General features: G+C 41.9%; 1 protein-coding gene across 2 annotated transcripts; it reads left to right on the top strand.

The window, feature by feature from the left end:
- Positions 1-1,689: 1,689 nt before the first annotated feature.
- Positions 1,690-24,996, top strand: slc35f4 (solute carrier family 35 member F4; the record flags this gene model as incomplete). Of its 2 annotated transcripts, none has more annotated exons than XM_080513525.1 (7): positions 1,690-1,925; positions 19,315-19,615; positions 20,603-20,822; positions 21,365-21,490; positions 21,577-21,769; positions 22,599-22,688; positions 24,755-24,996. In XM_080513525.1, the coding sequence occupies 7 exons, from the start codon at positions 1,691-1,693 to the stop codon at positions 24,994-24,996; spliced, it is 1,407 nt and encodes a 468-aa protein (XP_080369651.1). The 2 variants fall into 2 exon arrangements, with proteins under 2 accessions (XP_080369651.1, XP_080369652.1); XM_080513526.1 differs by lacking the exon at positions 1,690-1,925 and adding an exon at positions 12,890-12,965.
- Between the last annotated feature and the right edge of the window lie 1,787 nt (positions 24,997-26,783).

Below are 26,783 nucleotides of genomic sequence, written 5' to 3'. Positions count from 1 at the left end.
TTGATAAGGTTACACTTAGAGCTGGCTCAGGACCAAAAATATTGTTGATAATGAATGTATACATACATATGGATGTTTACAGAGTATCAATAGACGAAACTTTCTGAACAGAGGTGTGGTTGACTTTTAACTTGTGGAATATGAGCTCATTCTTACAAATGTTTTCTTGATTAAGTTGAAAAGGATATGTCATTGATGCAGGCAGTAAATGTTCCCCATCATATTTTCACAGATAATATACCAATGTCACTCTTTCTGGCTTGTCACTCATATTTGCGTCATTGTACTGTAATTAAGTTACACTTGACATGTTTGTAATCTACTTTTCTTCAAACATTTTCTTCAAGCATGTCACTTGGCTCTTACTTAAATACAATTTTCAAAATGAAATTCTGACTACTTTGCCACTTTCAAGATGATAAGTTTCGCGGTAACTGCTCTCAAATCACAGTACGGTTATCCCCTGTTTGATCGTGGGCAGGGGAGCCTGTCTGCGTGGAGTCTGCATGTCCTCCAGTTTATTTATGAAGTACATTTAAAAGCAATAAAAATGAAAAGAATCAGGATTGGGTTTTTTTCTTTAAAAAAAAAAAAAAGGACAACATTTTTTATGTTATGTGAAAAATCAGTGAGTCTAATTCATCTGGGGCTTAAAGCCAGTGTGAGTTTCCTCCCACAGCCCACAGGCCTTCATTGAGTGTGAGTGTGTTATGACCTGTGATGAACTGGTGATTTGTTCCTGCCTTGTCGTGCTCCAGGATAAAGCAGTATAGAAGATGGATGGATGCTATTGGAATTAATAATCCTTCTCATTTTGATAATCCCCATAAGACCAACTGATCTTCAGTTTGTCAGACAAATGGTTTCTCATTTCAACAGAATAAACATATCTTGGCTGTTGGGAACTCCTACTGGACTCGTTTTATGAATGTGAAAAGCTGTTTAGCAATATGTCTGATGTGTTCCCGAAACAAGTTTGTTAATTAGCGTCACACAGGAGTGCCAGTGGAAATAATAACCCAAACTGATGTTTGGACCATCAAAACTGTTTCTCCATATCGTTGGAGGGATTTTTTTTTTTTTAGTGTCCTAATGTTCTATTCAATAAAATTTTATGTCCAAACCGCCAAATATGATGTCAAGGCACTTTTACAGGGAAAAAAAAAAGACACAACAATTCCTCATGAACAAAAGGAGGTGAAAGGAAAAACTCCCTTTTAACAGGAAGACACCTGCAGAACCAGAGATGGAGACTTTCTGTTCTGGTTTTGGCACCGCCATCCGGCCCTCACAAAATGAAATATGTATATCAAAATACCAGACTTGGTATTTCCAACCGTTATGATCTAACTTTCTTTTCCGTGTTCAGGAATTTGCATTTATGTGACGAATGTCTGCAGCGAAGTTTTCCTCTCTGATAAACTGAAGTCAAACATGTGACAGTAGCAACACGCCGCCTAGTGTTTGACGTGTGCCAGGAGTTTGATAACCTTGCTCTGCGTCCTGGAGCGTCACTGGAGGAATGTGAGTGTGGATTTGGATGTCATCGTCGTCGTCGTCGTCCTCCTCCTCCTCCTCCTCCTCCTCCTCCTCCTCCTGCTAATTGTTGATGCAGCCCGACGGGTCCCTCGCACGGCGATAAGAGCTCGTCCCGGTCTCTGGTGATCTCTGTCCGCCCGGACCGACCATGATGAGCGCGGAGGAGAGCGTGCTGGAGAGCGCAGGAGACGAGCCGTGCATCCGCCTGGAGCCGCTCAGCAGCGCGCACTTGCCAGGCAACAATGCGACGCCGACCGGCGGCGGCCGCGCGGGCACCGTGGACAGCGGCCACAAAGTGACCGCCAACGGGGTGCACGACATCGAGGACCGGATTCTAAGGATCACCGGCTACTACGGCTACAACCCGGGCTACTCCAGCCACAGAAGTGAGTGGGACCGAAGCGGGAGCGTCAGTGGATGCGACACTTTTACGCATTTCTTTTCCAGGTGTGAGGTCGTGCGCATGCATGGTTACTGTGACAGAAAGAACTGCTGCATTAGTAATACTAACACAGGAAGGGGAAAAAAATTGTTTATTTTATGCATTTAAAAAAAAAAAATCAATTAGTTTTCGTCATAGTTAGGCCAAATTAGGAGGTTTGATGGCCATTTGGGAGCAATCTGGTGTCGATCATGATTTCACCTGGACGCTGGTGTGATCCCTGGTAACAGAGGGTAAAATACAACGCCGATTTAACACTGCTGTATTATGCACTTACACATTCAAAGTCTGAAATCATATTCCCATATTCAAACTCAAAGTTGTGGCTATATGTTGTCCTCCCATGTTGCCTCAGTCCGCAGTCACTCACATTCCGCATGGCAGCTTGATGGAGAGTTCGTGCCACACGTTTAATTAAAACCATAAATTTACAGAATAACACATCTCCCTCTGCGATGCACGCAAATGCTGTCGGCTATCTCTTGCACGCCTGAGGTATTGCAGAGCCTCCATATGTTCAGCTCCTCCTATAATTTCCATTTGTCGATGTGGTTTTGACTGGTGGGGCAATAGTGTGGATTTTGCTGATGCTGAGACAATAGCAGGGATTGAAGGAGGGAGCTGATGGTGCACTTTGATTTGAGAGGATCTGTGAAAACTTTGCCCTCCTGTTCTGCCAAGGCAAGGGTGTCAAAACTAGGGCCCCAGGGCCTAAACTGACCCATTAAAAGGTCTAATCAGAGCTAAAGGATGATAATAGTAAAACTTACATGACACAACAACTTTGTTATGACTATGAATATATTCAGCTGGTCAGATATTTTCAGAATATATGGGTGCGTAATTATCACAATAACTAACTTTTTTTTTCTTTTTTTTTAATCTGTGATTGGATTGTTACTCTGTCCTGGTGATCACAATGTTGGCGTAAAGCTTTTTCATTGCTCTTTTGAAAAGATTTAGAATTTTCTAAATGTCATAAACCAGATTCCCCCAGATGTGGCCCTTGTCCTCATATTGTGTGGACAAATATAAAGATATTGATATTCAGTTAAATTTTATTCAAATACAACTGTTGTTTCAAGGCCCTTTTAAAGAGTAAAACCAACAATTCCCCGTGAGCAGACATGAGCCACGACGGGAAGGAAAAACCTAGAAAAGATGGAGACCAACAAGCAAACAGACATAAACACTCACTGCAAACAAAGCCATGCAATATAAAGATAAGATATTGGTTTCACAGATAATGGTACTATGATGACATTTTTAAGTATATTTGAATGAGCAGTTAATTGTTATGATCACATTATTTGCAATATAAGTCATGTTTTCGGGGTCCATTTGCATGGTGACGGTGCTCGAAGCCATGTGGTTCCCAAAGCGGAACTTTTTGAAAACGTTCAGACCCTCCGTGTGCAGGGTGAAAACGCTGCTGTGAAGCATGTGCACTAAGGTTGTAGTAAATAGTATTTCTGCACATATATAATAGTATTTCTGCACATGCTCAGTCGATGGACAATAACAACAGTGTTTTCCTCCAGAGTGTCGTGACTCACAGTCCATGATCTCCTGGGACTTGGTGGTTTTATAATTGAGAGTTGCTGTAATAACAGTTCAGCTTCATGATCTGAATTAAGTGTTAGTCGATAGATATAAGGCATGTGGATGTTTTTAGATTTTATATCATAATTGTAGTCCAGTCTATTGAATGCGATTGTATGCAGCTTCTGCAGGATTAGTATTGAGACAAATTAATTTTTTTTCTACGATTGGCCTGTTCATTTCATATTTTTGTCATTTGTACGCAAAGATTGGACATTTGTTTTGTAAATAAATCCTCACAAATTATAATCGGCGGTACTTGCTCCTGTCTTGAGGTTGAGATGCTGAAATCCTTCACTACAACTGAGTTGGACTTGTCACGTAAGCTTCCCAAGCATCTCTCTCTGGTTGTTACATAAAAGCACAATAACACTCAAAAAAAGATATGTTGGATTTAATTTGTTTCAAGTTGTTCCACATAACTTTGTTAAGTAGATAATAATAAACCAGTTTTCATACAATTTACTCAATGCTTTCAAACAACACAACTAACTCTCGATATAAGAAAAGCATGGTTTTTGCGTAACTACAACACAATACTGTGTTTTATAGCCAACGACAGTGGCATTTCCTGTTTTTGAGTGAACAAACTCCTTAACGTACAAACACACACACTGAGAAAAGACGTGCACTCTCAACATTTTGGCTTCCCGCCGCAGATTTACTGGTAAAATCTGACACTGTGACAAAAGGCATCAGCTCGACTAAATGACTTACCATCTGCAGTCGATTAACCAAGACAGCAATCAAACGTTTCCTTTGGGAATATTGCCACTCGTCCAGATGAATCTGGTGAACGAAGACCTGATTTACTTTAAATTGAAGGCTGATTGAACAGCTCAATGGATTCTGAGACAAACAGGGTGACGTGAAACAGCACCAACAGTTTGGCTGAAATCCTGAAAACAAAATTGAGTGTTTCCGTATTTGTTTTGTGTATTGTGCTAATTATGTAAAAGGAAAGGTTTCTGAGGCATTGCGAAGCCCTCTTGGTTTTCAGGAGTGTAACTTTTTTTATATTTTGAAAATATGTGAGTCAGCATTTAATTTGTTTATGTCATTAAATTATTCAGATGAAGTGTTTACCTTGTGTAAGCAGCACGGGGAAAATGGTGGCGCATCAGGCTGTTGAGAAGCACGACTCCGTCAAAAATCAGAAAACAGTGTACTAGAGAGAGTTACATAGAATATAGCTTCATTTGAGCGTTGGATGAAATTTGAGCTAAATACATCTTTTGGGGTTAAAAACTGGAGACTAAAAGTTTGAAACAGTTAAAGCTGAACCAGTCCACCAAACACCCCAAAACACCCAAAACGTTTATCCTCAGAATTTTGGGTCCCAAAAGAAAATGGGTGGGAATCATTGGTTTAGATAATCTAATATCAGTTTAAAGTAGAGAAAAGGATACAACGGAAAATATGGATGGTTTATTGCAACAAAATGTCCAAGAATATTTAAGTAGAGGAAAGGCTCATTAAGAGGACTGTTCATATTTGAGCTCGGTAAAATGTACATTAAAGTACAGTGTGATTCTGTTCTGAGAGTTAAACTCTCAGTGAGGAACAAATGAAGTAGCTCGCTGTCAACGGTCAAAAACACTGCAAAATACAGAATGATTAAGGGTTAAAATTCAGAATGAGGATGAGAGAAAGGGAATATCATTAATCATGTTATTCTTATGTTTTGTTCTTTTGGACCTTTCTTTTGTTTTGTTTTTCTTTTTGTTGTTGGTTTTTGTCCTTTTGGACTTTTGTTTGTAAGTTGCATATATTCTAGGTTCCTTATCTTGGTCAGATAAAGTGGATGGTATTTATTGGTGTTTGTATTTTTTATGTGTCGATTTATGACCAAAAATAAGCCATTAATTTGTACGTTCGTTCATTTGTTCGTTCATTTGTTCATTCGTTCAATGTAATTCACTGAAATGATACAATACTTAGAAGTACAGATCATAAGAGCAACATTTCTAGACTGTGCAGTATATTAAAGGTCCCATATGATGCATTCACTTTCTAATGGTTTTCGAACAGTAACATGTCCCCATAGCCAGTGTCTGTCCGAGAAGCTATTTAGACATTTTCCCTTCATGACATCATGCGGGGAAATAACCTCTGGTTGTGGATACTCACTTTGACCCTCCCATAGGTAGATAAAATCTTACAAAGATTATTGATACACTGAATAAATTCATCATGATATGAAAAGCCATAGCAGTGAGCCTTACAGTTAGCAGGAGCTCGCATTAGCTATTTCACATACTGTATGACCAAACTAAGTATCATATTTGGAAATGTAATATTTTAACTAACTGTTCGTAAATGTCCTGCTGCAGCCGCAGAAAAAAAATCACCAAAACAGCGATAAATCCAGCGTAAACATTAACGCATGGTGCTACCGGGTTGCCAGATCTGACTCACCATTTCCAGCCCAAGCACAGCACAAATGTATCTATCCTTTTAATTCATCTACTCAAAACATGGATAATAAAAGATGGCGTGTCAGCTGTATGCACTGCAGCTGTAAGAAGCAGGTGTTGGTTGGCAACAGAAAGCTCATAAAAGTTATCGTGTCTGGGAGCGGAGGGGTTATTGGATGTGATAGAAAAATGCCATCTGTGGCCCCTGTGGTTTTCCATCCTGCCATCAGCTGAATGTCAGTCAGACAGAAGGTGTTCCTCAGGGCAACATACTTATCATCATTATCATCATTATTCTGCTTGCATGGCTATTAAACATGCTGTTGCTGGTGCTGTCACTATGAGGAGGCTGAGTGAAATACCTCTGCAGACAGTTGTCTTCCACTTATTTGCCAATTTTTAGAAACACAATTGTGAGAAGTGACTTTCCTGACGAATGATTTTCTGTCTGAAAGTATCACATTAACATCAGTTTGGGGCACATACAGCATCTTTGGCCAAATCATTAAAATAATGAGTACATGCCAACAACTACATTTGTTCTTTTTGTTTATGTGCACATAGATATTAGTTCATAATGGAAATTTTTTTTAACATTCATTTGAATATATTTGCACAAAACCTGATTATATTCCATTTTTAACAAAGAAAAGTGAATGCAAATATTTGCATGACATCATTTTAAATTGACGCCTCCTGGTGCAGAATATAGTAAAATGTCTCAAAGAGTCAATTTGCAGCACTGTGCACATTTTTTCAAACCCATGCAACCAGTTCATCATCAGATCTTTCCATCTATTCATCTTTATACCACGTAATCCTGTGCAGGGTTGTGGGGCACGGCAGTCTTTCCCAGCTTACTATGTTTGAAGACATGATACATCTGAACAGATGACCGTTGTTTTAAGTTTCTAAAGCAAGAGAATGAAGCACAAACTGAAGTTACTCTTATTGAAAATTATAGTTAGCGGTCCCATATTGTACTTATCTTTTTAACCATTTCACGTATTGTAGGTGTCAGAGGTCCAACAACATTGACTTCAAAGTGTATTTCCCCAAATTCAGCCTTGGTTCTGACTTTCAGCCAGTCTAAAAGTCCCTCTAGTGAACTCTACTGAGAACAGGCTGTTTCCTGGTTCTGTTTTCCAGTAGCCTTGGCCAGGAGAGCAACATGGTGCCCACTTACAATTTTAGAGGGCAGAGCTCATCTACCTGTGGGAGGGTCAAAATGAGTGTCCACTACCAGAGGGACTGATTATTTCCCCGCGTGATGTCATGAAGGGAAAATCTCTGACTTGCCACAAAAAAGTGGAGCGAGCCAGTGGAGGAGAAGACATTCTTAACACACATGCTACGAAGACCATTAGAAAACCATTAGAAAGGGAAGTTTGCCCAATATAGGACCTTTAATGTTTTCTGTGTAATATTTAACGTCAACTTGCTCACCTGTTGGCCTAGATCGAGTCATTTATTACTTGGATGCCATGTGCTTGACACCCCTTGTTTCTCAGCATCATTTTCCATAAACTATGATTTAATATACAAGAGCACCTAAATAGAGAGTCATGCTGCCAAGCCCCTGGGGTAATGATAAATTTAGTAAGATCTTGTTGCCAGTTTGTTGTTTTCGCCACTTGCCATCTGTGGTAAATTGGAAGATGCCTCAGAGGGGGATTATGGACTAGATTTAGAGGCAGGGTCTAGGCTGTCAAACACACAAATACGGCCATGATATAACGGCTTATCTGTTGTGAAAAAGACACGATTGTGAGTAAGTGAATGCCACTCTCAGAAAGTAAAGTGCACCATTTCCTACCCCACCACTCTGGGTAAATAACCACACAAAAGCGTGCTCCAGAGAAAAGTTAAAATCAAATTGACTTTAAATCTCCGGCTCCTGGTTGGAGCAGAAGACGATAGTGTGTGCCATGACCACTTCCTCAGCGTCTCTCTAAAACGAGCCCGTAATCTCCTGTGCATCTTCGTGATGATGTCGGGTGCGTGCGAGCAGCTCCAGTGCAGGAGACGTGGCAGGTTCTCCCAGCGTTGTTCCCTCAGGTCGACACACTCAGAGAGAAATGATGTTTGAGGAGCCAAAAAAGGCAAGCGTTCATCACAGAGGAGTGTGTTTTATATGTGCACTTCTGTCTACCAAAGGGAGCTGATGTATTTGTTTTCACTCAGATTCGCAGCAGGTGAATCTCTTCCTCCTCAGATAGTCTGTGTGCGCTGATACTTATTTTGGACTGTTCCGTTCCCATGCCTGCTCACCCGCCGCTATTTTTAACTGAGCCCGACCGAATGGGATATGAGGTTTGCCTGAATGACTCCTGGAGTGCTGTTAGTCTTGCGCGCTCATGGGAACGAGCAGAAACACCATGCGAGTAATGGAAGCATTATTTCTCCTCTGGAGTTGCAGAAGTGCTGACCTGTGCTCCTGCCACGCCGCAGTCGGTCAGACATGGTGGTACTTGCATGTCAGGTGATTTTCCTATTTTGCTTGGACCCAGCAAATTCACTTTGTGAACTTTTTGAAAAGTAATATTACATAACAGAGGGAGTGTGAGGGGAGTTTTGTTTGTGGCGGCTTCTCTCTGCAGCTCCAGCGCTGGAGGCACATCCACAGCTTAACACTGTCCTCTTGTGGTTTGGAAATCTAATAACAAGAATAGATACACCCGTTAGATAACAACACAGCACAGTGGAGAAGTGGTTAGTACTGTCAACTCACCGCAAGAATACTCCTGGTTCACATCTGCTGGTCTCTTTATGTGTAGTTTATTATGTTGACTTTAAATCAGGGGATGATCGATTGTCACATTCAATCTTGGCGATACCTCATCATAAAAACTTGCACGTTGCATTGATTCTATTTAAAGCCTCTGTTACTGCGTCAGTCAGGTTTTTCTGTATTTTGGTATGTTTTGTCTGCAGACAGCACACAAAACGCAAAATGTACACATTGTTACATGCATTATGTGAACAAATAGTTAATTATACCACATGCAGGACAATCAGAGCTGCTTCACTGGCGCTTGTCCAGCTCTGCTTCAAACAAACCAGCAGAGTGATTTCAGAAATTGCTGTGACTCTGCTTGACGATCGATGACCTGTTGAGGGTCTATAATGGAATTCAGTCTCCGTAGGAGCAGAGATTCCATTGTGTAAGATTACCATCCATCATTGTATCATAGGAGCAGAATTGATTAAATACGTGAGCAGGAAGTTTAATATGTGTGTCATTATGTTATTCATTTGACTTTCAGGATAAAAGTTGACTCGGAAATCAAAGTTACACTATGCGATAATTGAAACTGGTAAAACTATTTTCTTCTTGTTTTGCACCATTAAAGATCCTTGTTATAAAATATAAATATATAAAATATAGTTTCTCAAAATGCCTCACACGTACTGAGAGAGTGTGGATGTTTATGTAAAAGTCCAAAAAAGTGAATTTATCCACATAAAGTCTGTGCTGCATGACAAATCATACTACTGTCTTAAAAGGTGTTCACTAAAAAGATCAAATTTACTCAAAATGCATTTTAAAACTTTGACTTTATCAACCTTTTAGTGGTGTCAAACACATTTTAGTTTATTTTGAGTGGGCTGGACAGGAAAAAAGTTTCATAATAACCCTAAAATTTCAACTATACAGTTTACCAAGCATATTTTAGTGGGAAAAATAACACATGCATACTTTTCCCTATTGAATTTTTTGCTATATTTCTCAGATATTGGTCCTCAGGTTGTATCGATGCCATTTTTTACTTCCCTCACACTGATCAGCGCTGCACCTTTGGTGCATCAGATCCTGTTGGCCACTAGGTGGCCTCATCTTCCAGTGCTGTCCACACTCAAATTGACGGGATGAGTTACTGTCACAGGAAACTCAGCTGACAAGGAGAGATTTATTCAGAGGTTGTCCGATGTCTCACTGGAGCTCCAACCGGACGCTGCTTCCCTCCTCCGGGTCCTAATGTAGATATGATGAGTAACAGAGAGGAGGTTCAAGACAAAGAGACAATACACCGAGGTGCTCGTTGTTCATTTAAATGACAAAAGCGAGTGAATGGGTTGAGTGCGTCAGTGTGCACAGGAGAGGCGCTGTTGCTATGGAGGTAAACAGGAAGGCTGCTTCCATCTGAAACACATGTAAACGAAGCTGTCACACAACATCTCCACCATTTGGTTTGAGCTTGTCATTTCGTTTCATTTCGGTTTTTTGTTGGAAGAAGGTTCTGATTGGACTTTTATATTGTGATTCGTTAAGAGGTGATGTGACATGTGAATCTGTGAATTGATATTTGAGTAGAGAGGAAGAATCGAAACTTTGAGCCTTATGTCTAATATTTGAGATTGACATCCCCCCCCCCCCCCCCAGTGTCTGTACTCCAGGTATTTCTCCTAATCTGATAGCGATTACCGTCCTGGGCTGTGCTGACACCGTCTTTTCCCTGCACCCTCCTCGAGTGCTTGTTGGCTCCTCTCATCAGCAGAGCTATTTTTAAGTTTAGCCCTCCTCAGGGGATCCATACCCCCCCAGCTTATCCCTGCTCACACCTGATCAAACATTATTCACTCGTGCTTGTCACAGATTTAATGCACAAACATTTTAAACAGAGCACATTCTCGTGACAGCGTGTAATGCTTTTTGCATTAGTGTCACACTCATTCTGTCTCACTGTGTAACCACAGTGGCATTGTCCTGAAAGAAAAAAAAAAAAAAAAATGACATCAGAGAGCCGCCTGTTCAAAGTGTTGAGGCAGAATTAAAACCTGCAGTTTAACACTGCTGTTTTACTGGAACGTGGCCTTATTTATTTATTTATTTATTCTCGTCCATCGTAACAAACAGCCAAACGATAACTGAGCTGTTTTCGTTTCTCTCTCGGCCTGAAGAATGCACAGAAAGCACTCTGATCTGCTATGCTCTTTGTAGTTTCACCAGGATTTTGGCTGATGAGCACTGGAAAGAGGAGACAGACAGGAGAGGAGGGGCTCGGAGTGATGCTGACGGAAACCCAGCAGCTTACACACGGTGGAACAGCACTCGTGAAGCATTTCGTAACAAACCAGCCTAAACTCCGTCGCATCTTTTCGGTTTTTAACCTCCCCGGGTTCACTGTGCTCCTGTGTTGTCTTTGACGTATAGATTTTACTGGTGAGCATACTGCATAACATTGGCTATATTAAGATTAAATTACTGGCGGTCCGGCTTCATGTGTCTGACTGCAGAACCGTCGATATGTTGTTGATATAGAGGCCCAAGCAATATCGAAATCCATTAAGACGTCAGGCACATAACGCTCAGCTGGAGATAGAATGACCTGAGGGTTTTCCTTGAAATGGAAACTCCTGACCACCATCCTGGAGCTGACTGGCATGACCCAGACCGACCCTCCGCAAAGTCCACATGGACGCTGATCGCTGATGGGAGGGTTTCCCTCCACTCTGCAGGAAAAATGCATTCAAGTAATACAATTATCAAGGTATCAGCACCACAATGTAAATATTTAATGTAAAAATGCTCCATTTACAGTCCGAGTAGGAATATCTACAGTACCTGAAATAAAAGTGCTTACAGTAAGTGCGGTATGTTGGGTTAAAGTGGGAACAAATAGCTTGTTCAGCTGTCTTAACAAATTTTTCAAAACTTTCTACGATTACGTTTGTCACATTATGGATGACAAAGCATTGCTTTGGCAACTTTGCTAAATTCAGTAGTGCCAATAATGGTGAGTAGGATTGGAATATAAGAGAATGTTAAAAACACTTTAGACAAAGCATGTGTGGTCAAAAGATAGGAGGTCTAAAGCTGTATCGGGAGGCCTTTTATACCACAATTTGAAACCGAGCATTTTTGCTTTTACCATGTTAAGCTGCATAAATTAGGAATTCCTGTGGGCCGCATATTAGAGCAATATGGAGTTATGGCGCAGCAATGTGGGCAGAGAGGCCTCTTATCCCTCCTCTGAAAATCGAGAGCACTAATATTACCCGTCTACTTGAAAGAATTCATATCTAAGGGATTGTTTTATGTGCTTGATGTTCGCAGCGAACGTCAGTTTCAGACTGTAACTCAATAGAGAAAGAGCCTTAATAATAATCTGACTCAAGGAGTCGTCAAGAGCAGGAGATGTGCCGAGGGAGGAGAGTCATTGGAAGACAGAGGACAAGAGCGTGTGGAGAGTGACAGGGAGGGAAAAGAGTGAGGAGAGCCTGGTCAGGTGGACATGGAGGGAAGGAGGGAGCACAGCCAGCACAGCATAATCATCCCGGGCTGCTTGGTTACCTTCCAAACAAAGCTGCTGATTTGTGGAGCAAAAGAAGAGGAGGGGTAAAAGCGCGTGAGTCGGAGAGAATGGAGGAGGAGGGGGGGGGGGACAGAAAGAGATGAGGGGAGTGATTGCACCGTGCCACACACACTTGAAGCTCAGTCTCCCTTGGAGACAGAAACAGCGCCGGATCGCAGCATGACAGCGCAACAGTAGAGTCTCCACTCCGCTGCACTTCCACTGAGCCGTCGGCATTCGGCCGGGTCGCCGTCCACACAGACAGGAGGCAGAGCGGCAGTCAGACGGGCAGCGCTGGCCTGGAGAGGAGGGGAGAGTGTCTGGACCGGAGAGCCGGGAGGAAGAGTGAAGAGTTGGCAGTGATCTGGGAGGAGAGGGGGGCGGGGGGGGGGGAGGGCCAAGAAGAAGAAGAAGGAGAAGGAGGAGAAGCAGCAGCAGCGGAGGAGTCAGGAGTCTGAGGATGCTTGGCTCGTGCTGGAAGAGCTGCTGAGCGTGCAGCACCCCAACACATTTCTACCCTCACACACACACACACACGCACACGCACACACACACCTTCAGGGGAGGACAGTGTGTGGTGCCCCCAGCGGAGGATGAAGAAGCACTCGGCCCGAGTGGCTCCTCTCAGCTCATACAGCACTCAGGTCCTCACCTGCCCCATCTCTGAAGGTAAACCTGAGGAACCACGGAGCTTCATCCACATTCGTGTGTGTGTGTGTGTGTGTGTGTGTGTGTGTGTGTGTGTGTGTGTGTGTGTGTGTCATGATCTGAATCATCAGCATGCATGAAGCTCAGAAGAACTTTTATCTTAGTTTAGTTTCCCATAATGCATCACATGTCCCGAGAGGAAGGATATTTCTATTGAGCCACATAAAGTATGACGATGAATGGACTCGGAATATCTGAAATCAGAGACTATGATGTCATACAGGTGTAAAAGCAGATTAGCTTTGAATCTACAAACAGATTCTGAATGTTTTTAACACACGTGTGCAGGATTTGAGTTGCTGTGTCTCTTGTTGCTGAGAAAGCAATTTGTGGCCAATCAGTAGATGAGCATTCCAGCTCTCAACTGTGTCATGAAATCTTTCCACTTCTTGTATAATGAAGATTATTGAACCACGCTGCTTTATTCGCTACACGCATGATCACAAATGTACGGCAGCAGTGATATACGCTTTCAGCCAATCTAGCAGGTGTGATGGTACGGCCAAAACTTCTCTAATCAAGAGAGAAAAGTTACAAATAAACTTAAAATATGTTTAGATTTTTTTTCAAGTTAGTTAAATAGTGAATGCATTTGACCTGCGTTAAGCTTGACCGACACTGCGGACGTGAACGTGAGCCTGTCGTTGGGTTCAGCAGGGCTCCATCCGTCACTGTCAGTGTTGGGGATAAAACCAAGAATGGATTGAAATGTGAGGTTCAGGCACTGCGTCACACAGAGTGGATCAGCTCAGTTAACGGGCAGAGGATCCCGTACCGCACAGTATTTTCTGTAATGAAATGCTAGCACACAGTCAGCTACTCTCTCAATGACTTATATCTCAATTTCTTAAAGGTCTGTAGTTGTAGTAGGTAACTGATTACTCACATTATTCTAATTTAGTTGACATTTTTTACTTTCTTCCCAAAACAACTAGTTTTAAATCATGTTTAAGTACTTTTCGTGGAGTCCTACGTTACTTCTGTGTGAATTCACATTTTCTATCAATATTTGCCTGCATATCTATCTATCTATCTATCTATCTATCTATCTAGCTATCTATCTAGCTATCTATCTATCTATCCATCTATAAACAACCCATATCCAAAAACACATACACCTATACATACGTATATACACGTAACACAGATATCTAATTCAATATGCTTGTTAAAAGTAAATGAATCAAAATATTAAAACATCCAGTAAAAATTTATACTCTTGAGACAGTAATTTAACCTTTTTTTTATCATTTATCATAATCTAAGCAGTGTAACAATAGTTAAAATACATACTTCCTGTGCTCTTTAAGCCTCTGTTGAATCAGTAGTGATGTATGTATATGAGATACCTTGATATTACAGGGAAAATGTCATTGCATGATTTTTAAATAGTTTGAGAAGATATTTCATCCAGAGAAACTAATTTCAAAGGTTTCTAATGAAAGTGCAGCTACAGTGTCCGGTTTACTTTCACATGAGTATTTGAAAACAATCCAACGACATTGTGGCTCATATACAGATGGAAATCTTTATACGTTTACTTTTCATGCATATAGAAGTGCTTTGCTGCACGGTGATCTGCAGTGTGACTAATTATCAGAAGAAACACCCACGACTCATAATGATTGCCGAGGTAGGAGTTACTGTAAACTATTTCTACAGCAGGACTGCTGATTTTGAGCAGTTTCACAAAAACACAGGGTCCACTGACATTAGTACTTCCAAGCATTCCTCTGCAGCATTCTGCTGTCAGCCTGTGTTTTTCACTGATTTATTGTTTCCTTTGCAATTTCTTTACCACCGTGATCAGTCAGCAATAACACTGTCTGTTATGAGAGCAGAATTGTGGCCATTATAGCTCCTTTAAGGGACGGGGGAATAGTAGCGTTATAATATTACTGCGTCTTGGCAGCGGCTGAGCCTGTAGTGGTTTTTACCTCAGGACAAGTGGGCTCCCATCCAACACTAAAAGCTTTAGGTTTTTTGTCAGTGCTGTGAAACACTAACCGCCTCGCTTGATGGACAAGAAAAAGCAGACAAGAAAGGAGGGGAAAGGAATAAAAGTGCTGCCTCTCTCCTGCAGAAATATCAGATCTCAGTTTTCCAGTTAGCAACCAGCGGCCTCATTAGGTTGATTAGGAATCCTTGCTGTGACAGAATGTAATTAGACCGAATCCCTGGATGATCCGGCAGAAACAAAACTGTATCAGTGTTGAACACTTTGCTTCCACCGCATACTGTCGAACCGCTGCCAGCTGGGATTTACTGCGAGGTTAAACATCTTGTCTGAGCTTTTTATTCACAGTTTTTCCGACAGCATGTTTACAGAGGAACTGAAGTGGAAAAACAACTTGGCGCGGGATTTATTACAAAAAAAGACTTTCATTGTCATTTACAGTTTTAGGGGTTGTTTTTTTTAATCCACCAAGCTGGACTCAGGATTCCTGTTGAAAAATGCATTCAGTACAAAGTAATTGAATACTTTTACTACTGTTCAGCTTTACTATTTGCACCACTTTTATCTGCCAGCTCTGGTTACTGGACCCTTTCCAGATCGAGATTTCATATCAAAACAGACAAGCATCATATTTCTGTTGTCAGTGAGCAGTCAGTGCTTCAACCAAAGACAGATTCATCCATCCATCTTCTCGGTTGCTTCATCCAGCGCAGGATCGCAGCTGAACCTGAGTGAAAGGCAGGATACAACTATGCTGTGCTCTGTGATAGAGGAGCAACAACTCAATAGATATAAAATGAATGCCATGATATAATGCGGACCAAATAAACCCTGAGACACAAGTTAATAAGCACGTCTTTGGTCTGTGAGATGAAATCTGAGAACAGCTCAGTTCAATTCTATTTCATATCTGCAGTGCCAAGTACAACACAGTCATTTCAAGGCACTTTGATAGAGAAGCCCCAACAATTCCACTTGAGCAAGCAGAGGAGACGGTGGAAAGGAAAATAGCTCCCTTTTCTCAGGAAGAAACCTGTAGAAGGACTCAGAGGAGGAGACTTTCTGGCATCTCGTTAGTGTTAAGAGATAGAAGGAAAGTGGAGGATAGAGAAGAGACAGATAGATTGAGAGTCGAGATTCAAACCCTGGTTTGGGTAGAAGATGCAAACTAAAAACAGAAATAAATCCAACTGTATTCTTGCAGTGAAGAAAATGTGTTGTGAGGCTCAAAGTCACATCCTTGCTCTATAATTCCAGATTATGTCTGGAACTGGGCAGAGCATGGAATTTAGAAACTATTCTAACATAGTGAAAGAAAATAATATGATACTGTATGACTTATAAAGTTTATTTGTTTTCCAAAATAAATACAGTTTTTTATGAAATCAGTCACATTTCTTTAGGAAAGTTGTGAAGCATTGTTCCATTGTACTTATTGCACCACTACCTTGACTTTACAATCACTCAGGTACATTTGAAGACTCAGTTTAATTAGGCTCTAGTGCTACGATCTCGTACGTCAATTAATTTTTACACCACTTGCTTTGATTAAATTTTTTTCTTTTCCCTCCTTGTAAATCAAGAAATATGTCAGATAACACCACAATGAATAAACAGCTCTCACTATTCCTGGCACCGGTTGGTTATTTGACCAGAGTGTTTGTGCCGTGCTCCGCATCTTTCCTCAGATGAAACCAAGATCTATGTGCCTGTGTGTACGATCCTGCTGAGGCCTCTGTGCAGATAACTAACAAAATACTATGAGATGTAATAATGAGCACCCCTGAGATGGCTCGGCGCTGCTGCTGCTGCTGCTGCTGCTTTGGAGAGAACGACACTGTATCCTGTGCAGTGTTCCAGTGTTTGGCGGGGCTCAGGAGTCTGTAGCCGTGGTGGAAATGGTAGAGATTCACGTGCTGACTGAGCAGAGGGAGCACAGGCCAGCCAACACCCTGCACATGTCATCTTTTATTCCTGGCCTTGTGTAAATTGATCACACTGTTGAGAGGAAAAGAACGGATCTGAGCCCCTCTCCGGAAATGCTCGCACGCACACGCACGCACACACACACACACACACACACACACACACACACACACACACACAGACACAGCACTTCACGTATTATACAGCAGAGTTGAATTGTCCATTAGGGCACCGGGCCAGATCGGCCATGCGTCACTGGCATAAGATTAAAGTAAAGCCTCTAAAACATCTATCTATCTATCTATCTATCTATCTATCTATCTATCTATCTATCTATCTATCTATCTATCTATCTATCTATCCATCCATCCATCCATCCATCCATCCATCCATCCATCCATCCATCCATCCATCTATCATCTATCTATCTATCTATCTATCTATCTATCTATCTATCATCTATCTATCTATCTATCTATCTATCATCTATCTATCTATCTATCTATCATCTATCTATCTATCTATCTATCTATCTATCTATCTATCTATCTATCTATCTATCTATCTATCTATCTATCTATCTATCTATCTATCTATCTATCTATCCATCCATCCATCCATCCATCCATCCATCCATCCATCCATCCATCTATCTATCTATCTATCTATCTATCTATCTATCTCTCTACCTACCTTTTCTCGGTGAGGATCAAGGTTGTCATGACTTTCTCGTGGAAAGTCGTGTGCTCAGGTTTACTCTGGCCTTCTGGGCGTCGGGTTTCTGTGCACACCTGCCTACGACGAGTGTGCAGTGTTTGCTGCATCATGAGGCCACCAGGCTATTTCTGACACACGCACGGCCACCGTGCTAACCACACACATTTTAAACAATGGCCCTGCCCCGTGCGTTAGTGCCTTTACAGCAAGAAGGTAGTGATCACTGAGGACGATCGGTCAATAAATCCTTATGTGCTGGACTCCATCCAGAGAGTCACCCTGCAGACAACATCGCAGGAGCACATGGTGAGCTGACACATCAGATGTTTGGAGGTAAAACTAGAGCTGGAAGCAAGTTGAAATACATGTTGAAGTGTATTTCCTGTACCAATGCCATCTGTAAATTTTAACAATGTTAACCAATACTGCCAGTAAGTACAATATAATCTATTTAAACAACAGTAAAATCTCTGATTTGACTCTGTTTGAGAAATGTACTTTGAACGTTGACGTTATTACAGATTCATTGAATCTGGTCTATATGGTCTATAAGTCAAAGGTCAAAGGCACTTCCATAAAACAATAAAAAATCAAAACTGATCCAAATACAAAATGTATGACGTGTAAGTAACATTTTCATGGAAGTAATAATGACCACATGTTGTGCTATTGTCCTCTCTGAGAAAGTGAGAAACACCATTAAAACAGGAAAGATGTAAGTACACATATACAGAAATGTATGTAACTAAAAGAATATGTTGTGGCTTGCACTTTTACAAGAGAATATGTCCTTGTTGACCAGGGGTGGCAGACATGAGATATCATTGATGCTGCTATGAAAGATAGCAAACTCGCATTAGCCGAGTGTGTAAAAACACGCATAATGAAACAGGTAGAGGAGAAAATTTGGGGGAAATTTCACCGTATTTTGCACAAAACATTTTGATTAAAATTTACCTTATGTTGAGGTTGTAGTCACTTTATGATGCAATTGTTTGGTTTGTGACATTTTCATCACACATTACTTTGTGTCACAACAAAGAAAAAGTTTAAGTCTAAAGGTTATGATGCCACAATTCTACCGGTCCGACCAACTCATGATAAAATTGAACTGCATGTGACTCCTGAGCTAAAATGTATTTAACAACCCTGGTTTATGGTCTTTCTGTGTGGAGGTTCTCCCAAAGTGTAGATTTGTGTTTGAAGGTGAATGAGTCTCTGCGTCAGTACAGCCAGTTACACAAGGTTGCGGGTTTGATAGCCCATCTGGCCCCGTCCATCACCAAAGTGTCTTTAAGGAAGATGCTGAGCCCGACATTGCTCCCAATGGAGTTTAATTGCCATATGTGGTCATTGTCATCATTGCTCTGTGTGAGTGTGTGTGCGTGTGTGTGTGTGAATGGGTGAATGCCACAATGTAAAGTGTTTTGAGGCGACTGAAGTAGTGAAAACAAGCGCTCATACACCGGGATCAAACCTAAAGTAATTACATGTAACATGGTGTAGTTTTTGAGTACTATGTACCTTCATGTGAGAATTCCTTGAACAACAGTACTGGCATTTCAGGCTCTTCTCATCTCTCGGTGAAACTCATCACGGTGATATTTTGCTCACAGCATCATCACAACCACACCGATAGTTTCAGGCTCCGGATGCTGCAACAGATTGTCTTACATGTCCTGCTCTCCTCTGCCTCCTCCCTCTCATCAGGAGAAGATGGTTCAGAGTCTCACGCAGAGACGCCAGGCAGCGAGACCAGCGGAGAAAGCCGCTCCTACCAGACATGTACCAACACAGCTCTGAAGGTGCTGGGAGGTCTTCTGATGGTGCTGTGTGTTTCCTCCTCCTGGGTGGGCACCACGCAGGTTGTGAAGGTGACCTTCCAGTCATTCTCCTGTCCCTTCTTCATCTCCTGGTTCAGCAGCAACTGGAACATCCTCTTCTTTCCAATCTACTACTCCGGTCATGTGGTGACCACACGCGAGAAGCAGACGCCCATACAGAAGTTTAGGTAAACTCCTTCAGAAACCCTTCAAAGTTCCCGATCCACTGCGCACGTCAGCCTCTCTCAAGTATGTTTGTAGAGAAGATTAGATAATAAAGGGAGCCTACTGAGCAGATTGTCAGTACATCTTTATGGTTATTGGGACATATATTTCTGTCATCTTGGCATTTGGTGAAGTGGTGCTACTCATTTTTGTCTAGAAAAAATGGCTGGGTCAGCATTTAATTCATTTACGTCACAATGCTACTAATTTTAAGCGATTGTATAAAAAGTCCATTATCCATTTAAAAAGGTTTTGTGAGAAGAATCTAAAAGCGTCTGCTATATACACTGAAGTAAGCACGCAATTGGCGGCTCCGGGCTAAAGAGAAAGAATAGACGGTCAAAAAGAAAAAAAGAGTTTATCAAGAGAGTTACACAGAATGTGGCTTCATTGAAGCGATGGACAAAATTTAAGCTTCAGCTTTTGCAATAAACAACTAATGAATGAAACTGTACAAGCTGAAGTGCCACCAGACCAGCAAACACCAGAGACGGAGTGTTTACAGTGAGAAACATGTGGGTCCCTCAAGAAAAAGGTTGTAAATTAAGCTCTTATGTCTCGATACCTACATGCTCACAGTTTTGCTTTGTTTCTAATGGTAAACCTCAACATAAAGACAAGACACATTTGCTTGAGATCAGTACAGTATCTGCTTGTATGTACCTGCAAACACAGAATTTTAAATATTATATTCTATATTCATGTTTGCATCAGTTATCATCATGTCATGCTAACATGATTCACACATTTTCACAGTAAATCCAATTCATGCTTCACTCGTTGTCCCAGGACGCTTTCCCGCCTTTTTATATTCAGTTGGAACAGATTGAAAACCACCTGATTTTCCACGAGGAAAAGCAGCCAGGCAACGACTGGCGTCGTGTGCTTCCTCGATGACGACACAGGCTGACGGGACGGCTCTCTGCCGGCGTTTGTTCTCTCTCTGTCAGGGAGTGCAGCAGACTCTTCGGGGAGGACGGAATGACTCTCAAGCTTTTCGTAAAGCGGACGGCACCTTTCTCAATCCTGTGGACACTGACCAACTACCTGTACCTCTTAGCCTTGAAGAAACTGACCGCCACTGACGTCTCTGCACTCTACTGCTGCCACAAGGCCTTTGTTTTCCTCCTGTCATGGATCGTCCTCAAGGACCGCTTTATGGGTGTTCGGGTTTGTCTGAAAACACACATGCAAATTAACCTCATGTATAGTAGGCCTCTTTTTCTCTATGATATACTCTCATTTTGAGAGCATGAGATTTCTATGTTATAGCTGCCTCCATATGAATACAACAATTATGTTGAACATTAAATCTAACCCAACATTTGATGATATGCATTGTTTAAGACAAGTAACAGGGTGGCTGTGGCTCAGCTGGTTCAGTGGTTGTCTTTCATTTGGAAGATTGTAGGTTTGATTTCACATGTTGAAGTGTCCTTGAGCAAGACACTGAACCCCAACCTGCTCCCACTGTATGTAAAGTGCACCTTATATGTGGCAGCCACATCCACTGGTTTAAAGAATTTCCCTCTGGGATTACTAATGTACTTCTACTCTAAAACAAGTGTGTTTAAAACATGCCAACAATCCAAAACACGCACAACAGCACATGAGTAGTAAGGATAATTTATTTGATGAAAAAGATGGAACTCATAGGAAATGTATAAACTCCCGCTGACTTGCTTTTACTCGCTCCGAATCTCTGTCTCCAGATAGTGGCAGCCATAATGGCCATCACAGGTATTGTCATGATGGCCTACGCTGATGGTTTCCATGGTGATTCCTTCGTGGGTGTGGCATTAGCCGTGGGCTCGGCCTCAACATCAGCTCTGTATAAGGTCAGACCACGAAGCCTCAATGAATTTTGGCTCGAGTGTTGGCTCGAGTTGACGCTGAGTCTGGTCTTTGTTTCCTCGCCGTCCAGGTGCTGTTCAAGATGTTCCTTGGCAGCGCCAACCTCGGGGAGGTGGCTCATTTTCTCTCCACCATGGGCTTTTTTAACCTCATCTTCATCTCCTGTGTGCCCCTCATCCTCTACTTCACCAAGGTGGAGCACTGGGGCTCGCTGTCCTCGCTGCCCTGGGGATACCTGTGTGGACTGGCAGGACTCTGGCTCGGTGAGAGTCAATATACTTCAGCACAGGCTTGATCTATGAATTATACTATCAATATTCCCCACGGCTAAAGCTGACCTATATTGATCATGCTTGATAGAAAACACATGATCTTTATTTCAATATGAATCATAACATCATATTTCAGGAACCAATCATGCATCTTCACTACTCTTTAAAGAAGCAACTAGTAAATGTAATAAAATGCTATTTTTAATGACTTGCATTACACTGATTGCTTCTGTGTGTGAAACTGACGTAGCATTCGTCGCGCCCCATTTCTTGAGTCGCATAATTTCCTTAAGCTTTGGTTCAGTAACATCTGTCATTGATTCTTTGTTGTAAAACTTTTAATTACCCGCAGCTTTTTGTGCGTAGGAGTACAAATGTCAATTTTTGCTAAAGTTTTCTCTGAATGGCATTCTGGCCTGGTGATAACAATAAGGACACTTCTATTATTTCACTCCAGTGCCTCTGTTCCACCGAGCTCCAGGTTATTGTTTTTTTCTGTGCAGTTATTCAGCTGTTACTGACTATTTTTGGGGGAGGTTTAGACTTTTGGAAATTAAAAGAAAAAAAAAGAAAAGCTTTGTGCTTCGGGGGTTTACAAGGCAAGACTGCTCACATCACTTTACTTCCTCTGTGAGGGTGCGTTTTTTCAGAGCGGCGTCTTGAGAGGAATGCTAATGTCAGCGTGTCAGAGTAACATGACGCTCTCTATTTAGCTGCCATTACTTTTTAAAGTCAATTTAGTTTATCTTTTGAACATCAGAAATGCTGGAACAAAATTTGAAAATAGATTAATTGACCAATTGTTTGCACTCACCTGCAGTGTTCAACATCCTGGTCCATGTCGGTGTGGTGCTGACTTACCCCATCCTCATCTCCATAGGTACACTGCTCAGTGTGCCTGGTAACGCAGGTAAGTCGTCCTTTAACTTTAATCTTAGAGCCTGGTCAAAACATGCATGATGTACATTGCAGATTCTCTCTGAAAGCAGCCAAGCTATGAATTAACACGTATGGAATTATGTAGGAAACAAAAAAAAGTGTCAAAAACTGAAAATATGTTTAATATTTCAGATTCCTCAAAGTAGCCACCCTTTGCTTCGTTGACATTGGTGCAAACCCTCTGCCTTCTTTCAATGAGCTTCATGAGGTCGTCACCTGAAATGGTTTTCACTTCACAGCTGAGCTTTACCAGCAGGGTTCCTTTGAGGAATTTCTTTTCTGTCTTAATGGGGTTGTGACCATACGTTGTGTTGTGGAGAAGTGAAGTTGGTACACAGCTGACAGCCCTGTTTGAATTCATGTTATGGCAAGAACCAATCAGCTAAGTAAAGAGAAACAATAGTCCATCATTACTTTCAGAACTGAATGTCAGTCAGTCTGGAAAATCTTTGCTTGTGTCCCCAAGAGCAATCGCAAAAACCATCAAGATCAGCCCAGGAAATGAAGACAAACGTGTCGCCACTACGGAGGAAACTCTACAAACATAAAAGATTTGTTTGGACCAAGTAGCACAAGGAATGAACATTAGACCAGTGGAAACCTGTGCTTTAGTCTGATGAGTCCAAATCCAGGCTGTTTGTGTTACGGCTTACTGTGTGCGTCGGGCCCAAAAGCTGACAGGAGACAGACTGCAGTGAGGAGAATAGTTTTTAATAGGATGTCGTGGCTCACAGGAGTGGTTTGAGTCCAAGCGGGGGTCAGGCAGCAGAAGTCCAAAACTGGAGCAGCACACACAGAATCTACACAAGGGAGGAAAAAACAAGACTTAGCACAAGGAGGTCCAAAATGACACAAAGGTTTCCTTTCCAAAAGCTGAGCTGGCCGAGCATAGTACCACTTTAATAAACGGACGATCTGACGATGAGTGAAGAATGATCCAGAGGCTTTATGGAGGACGTGATGATGCCAGCTCTCAGGTGTGCAGCCCAGCTCCAGTACATGGCATGTTGGCTCCGCCCACCACACACACACACAATGGGGAGGGGAAACACTGGAAAAGAGGAAAATAGAAAAAGGCACGGCAGAAGACTGTGACAGTTTGACTGAGTGAAGGCAGAAGAGCCAACAAGTGCCAGGCATCTGTGGAACTCAAGACTATTAGAGAAACAATTCAGGTGACGACGTCATGAAGCTCGTCCAGAGAAGGTCAAGAGAGGGCAAAGCAGTAATCAAAGCAAATGGGGACTACTTTGAAGAATCTAAAATATAAAACATGTTTCATAGTTTCGATGCCTTTAGTGAGAATCTATAATGTCATGAAAATAAAGAAAACTTTAAAAGCATTCAATGATGAGGTGTGATCCAACGTTTGACTTGTCGTGTGTGTATGTACTGTACGTACGTATGTGTGTGTTTTATGCTTCACTGCAGCACAAATTGCCCAACAGGGACTACAAATAAAAACTGAACTGCACTGAAGTCTTTCACACAATGTACAGAGGGTTACTTCCTGATCATTGCTCTGTAAGTAAATACGATTGTGTGAAAGAGACTAAATGGCTGCACACGCTATGGGGCCGTGTGGAGAGGTCAGCACTCGGGGCCGCTGTGACAAACCGATTACACAGCAGGTCTGCCCCTCTTGTCCTGGAAACCCAATCATCAGTGTGCCTCCACAGACCCTGCAACTATCCCCTCGCTCAGGGAGGATCAGGTTGCCAAGGCGACACTAAATGCCTGCAGACAAACTCTTTTCTTTAACCATGACGGACTGTATGAAGGTCAGTGGGTTTGAGCCACTTGTCCGCGGGTCCAGGCTGCAAAGACGGAGGATAAAGTGGATCGCTTGCGCTGATTATAAGCCGCATTTGCTAAACTCATCCCCTCCAGCCGCAGTGTCCTGTGGTTTATCTTACTTTATGTAATTAATCTCAATTTGTTTGTGTTTTTCTCTCTCTCTCTCTCTCTCGCCCTCTGCTCACCATGCTTCCACATGCGGCTCTTTGGCTCCCTCTCTCGTTGCTGCTCCGGCGGTAGCGGTGGATGTTTTGAAACATGAGGTGATCTTCAGCGTGGTGCGTCTGGCAGCCACCTGCATCATCTGCCTGGGCTTCCTGCTCCTGCTGCTGCCCGAGGAGTGGGACTCCGTCACGCTGCGTTTCCTGGCCGCCATCGCGGACAAGAAGTCGGAGGAGCACGGCGAGGAGCTCACGGACTCCAGCGTCCAAACGCGGAGCCGCAGTCGGGCAAACGGCACCGTCTCCATCCCGTTGGCGTGACGCCGCCCTGAAGGCCTCATCTCCTCCAGCGCCCGTCCAGGAGGTGATGGCGGAATGCTCAGCCCACATTCATCAGGAAGACAGAGCTTTGAATCTGTGTCTCTGTCGCCTCACACCAGGAGGACGTCATGAGCACATTTGTGGTTCATGCAAAACGAAAGGCTTGAAAGTGTTATTTACTTTCTCGAATACTTGCCACGCTCAGTCCTGTCCCTTCGCACGCACCCAAACCAAGAGCTGACTGGCTTCCCCCAACATGCGGACTGTATTCTGTGAATATCAATATTGGCAGGGCCAGTTTGGCTCAATCTTATATGTATTTATGATATTTATTTAGATCTGTATCGATAAGAGTATTAATTTTAAGTCCAAATCAATAGTATTATATACGAGAATGATCATTATACTATGCGTAATGTATAGACTCTTTTGTTTTTATAATAAAAGACTTAAAACCTTCAGCTCCAAGTGTATGTAACTAAATCTTTTCTGGGAATCAAGTGTCATGACTCCCACTACATATTCTCCAGGGATTGTGTAAGGTTTAAAGTGTGTTGTTTTCTGTGCCCACGTGTGTGGTTTCATTACAAAAACAACTAACAGCACCCACTGGTGGCACAACATGAAAATAATATCTTTTTCAGCGTTTCTGCCATTTCCATGTACACTGATATCGTTTTCAAAATGCTGACGCACAAACTGAACTTTTCTGAAACAAAAATACAAAAACAATACATTTACACTTCCACTTTCCACCAAATGTTGTCACATAAATACAGGCTATTTTCCACATAAAGTACCTGATGTTCCTGATGTTTCCATTAGGGGACGAGCTTATTATAGTTTATAAAGATTTGGGAATCTCTGGCATCCATTTTAATGAATCTATTTTTTGGCCTTGAGATATTCCATTTATTCTTATCCCACTGAATTGTTGTATTAAGTATCTTATTGTCCTTTTAATTATTATTTCCTTTTATACTTTTTAGTAATTTTATGAGAGTTATTTGCTCTTTCCAATAATGTAAATAAGTCAAGAAGAAGAAGAAGAAGAATACAGCAAGTAAAGATAATCCCTTTGGTGAAATTTTTTTCAAAATTCTGCCAATTAGTTGAAGAATAAAATCGCAATGTGGATATTTTAATGGTCTGTTTGTTTTTTGCTCTCAAGCATTGAGACAATTGACAGTATTTATAGTTATTGTATCAAATTTAGGTGTACATGGCTAAATAACCTCTTAATCAAAACACACATTGTGTTATGTAGCTTTAAAGATGAGTCAGATTCTTGTATCATGCTCAGGTATTTTTATCAGATGTAAGTGGTTGTGAGTCAGACAGTATTCATAATCTGTAAAGTGCATTTAGCATCAATGACTTTGCAAAATTTGTTTCTGCATTAATACACTCCAAAGTACTTTTATGTGCTGCACTTAATGCTCATTTACTGATATGAACTATGCATAAGGGAAAACTCTGCATTTACTGTAGTTTGTTCTTTTTCACAGACACAGAGTCTGGGACAGCTGGGTAAATACAAATACTGTATCCTGATGGCAGAATTCAATCTGGAGCCAGATGTTGACACTGATGATGATGATGATGATGATGATGATGATGATGACGGTGTCACTGGAACAATTCCGGTGGTTTTGGATCACTCTTTGCTCCATACACTCTTCCAGGAGCCCCTCACAGGGCCATTATGGTGGAGTGCAGGTAGCTGAGAGAACACTCTCACTGCAGTGTCATGAAGGCATTTTAACATATTCAAATAAATGAGGTGC

Source organism: Blennius ocellaris (assembly GCF_963422515.1).
Source record: "Blennius ocellaris genome assembly, chromosome: 17".
Taxonomy (NCBI): domain Eukaryota; kingdom Metazoa; phylum Chordata; class Actinopteri; order Blenniiformes; family Blenniidae; genus Blennius; species Blennius ocellaris.
This window is presented reverse-complemented; position numbering and strand designations above follow the sequence as displayed.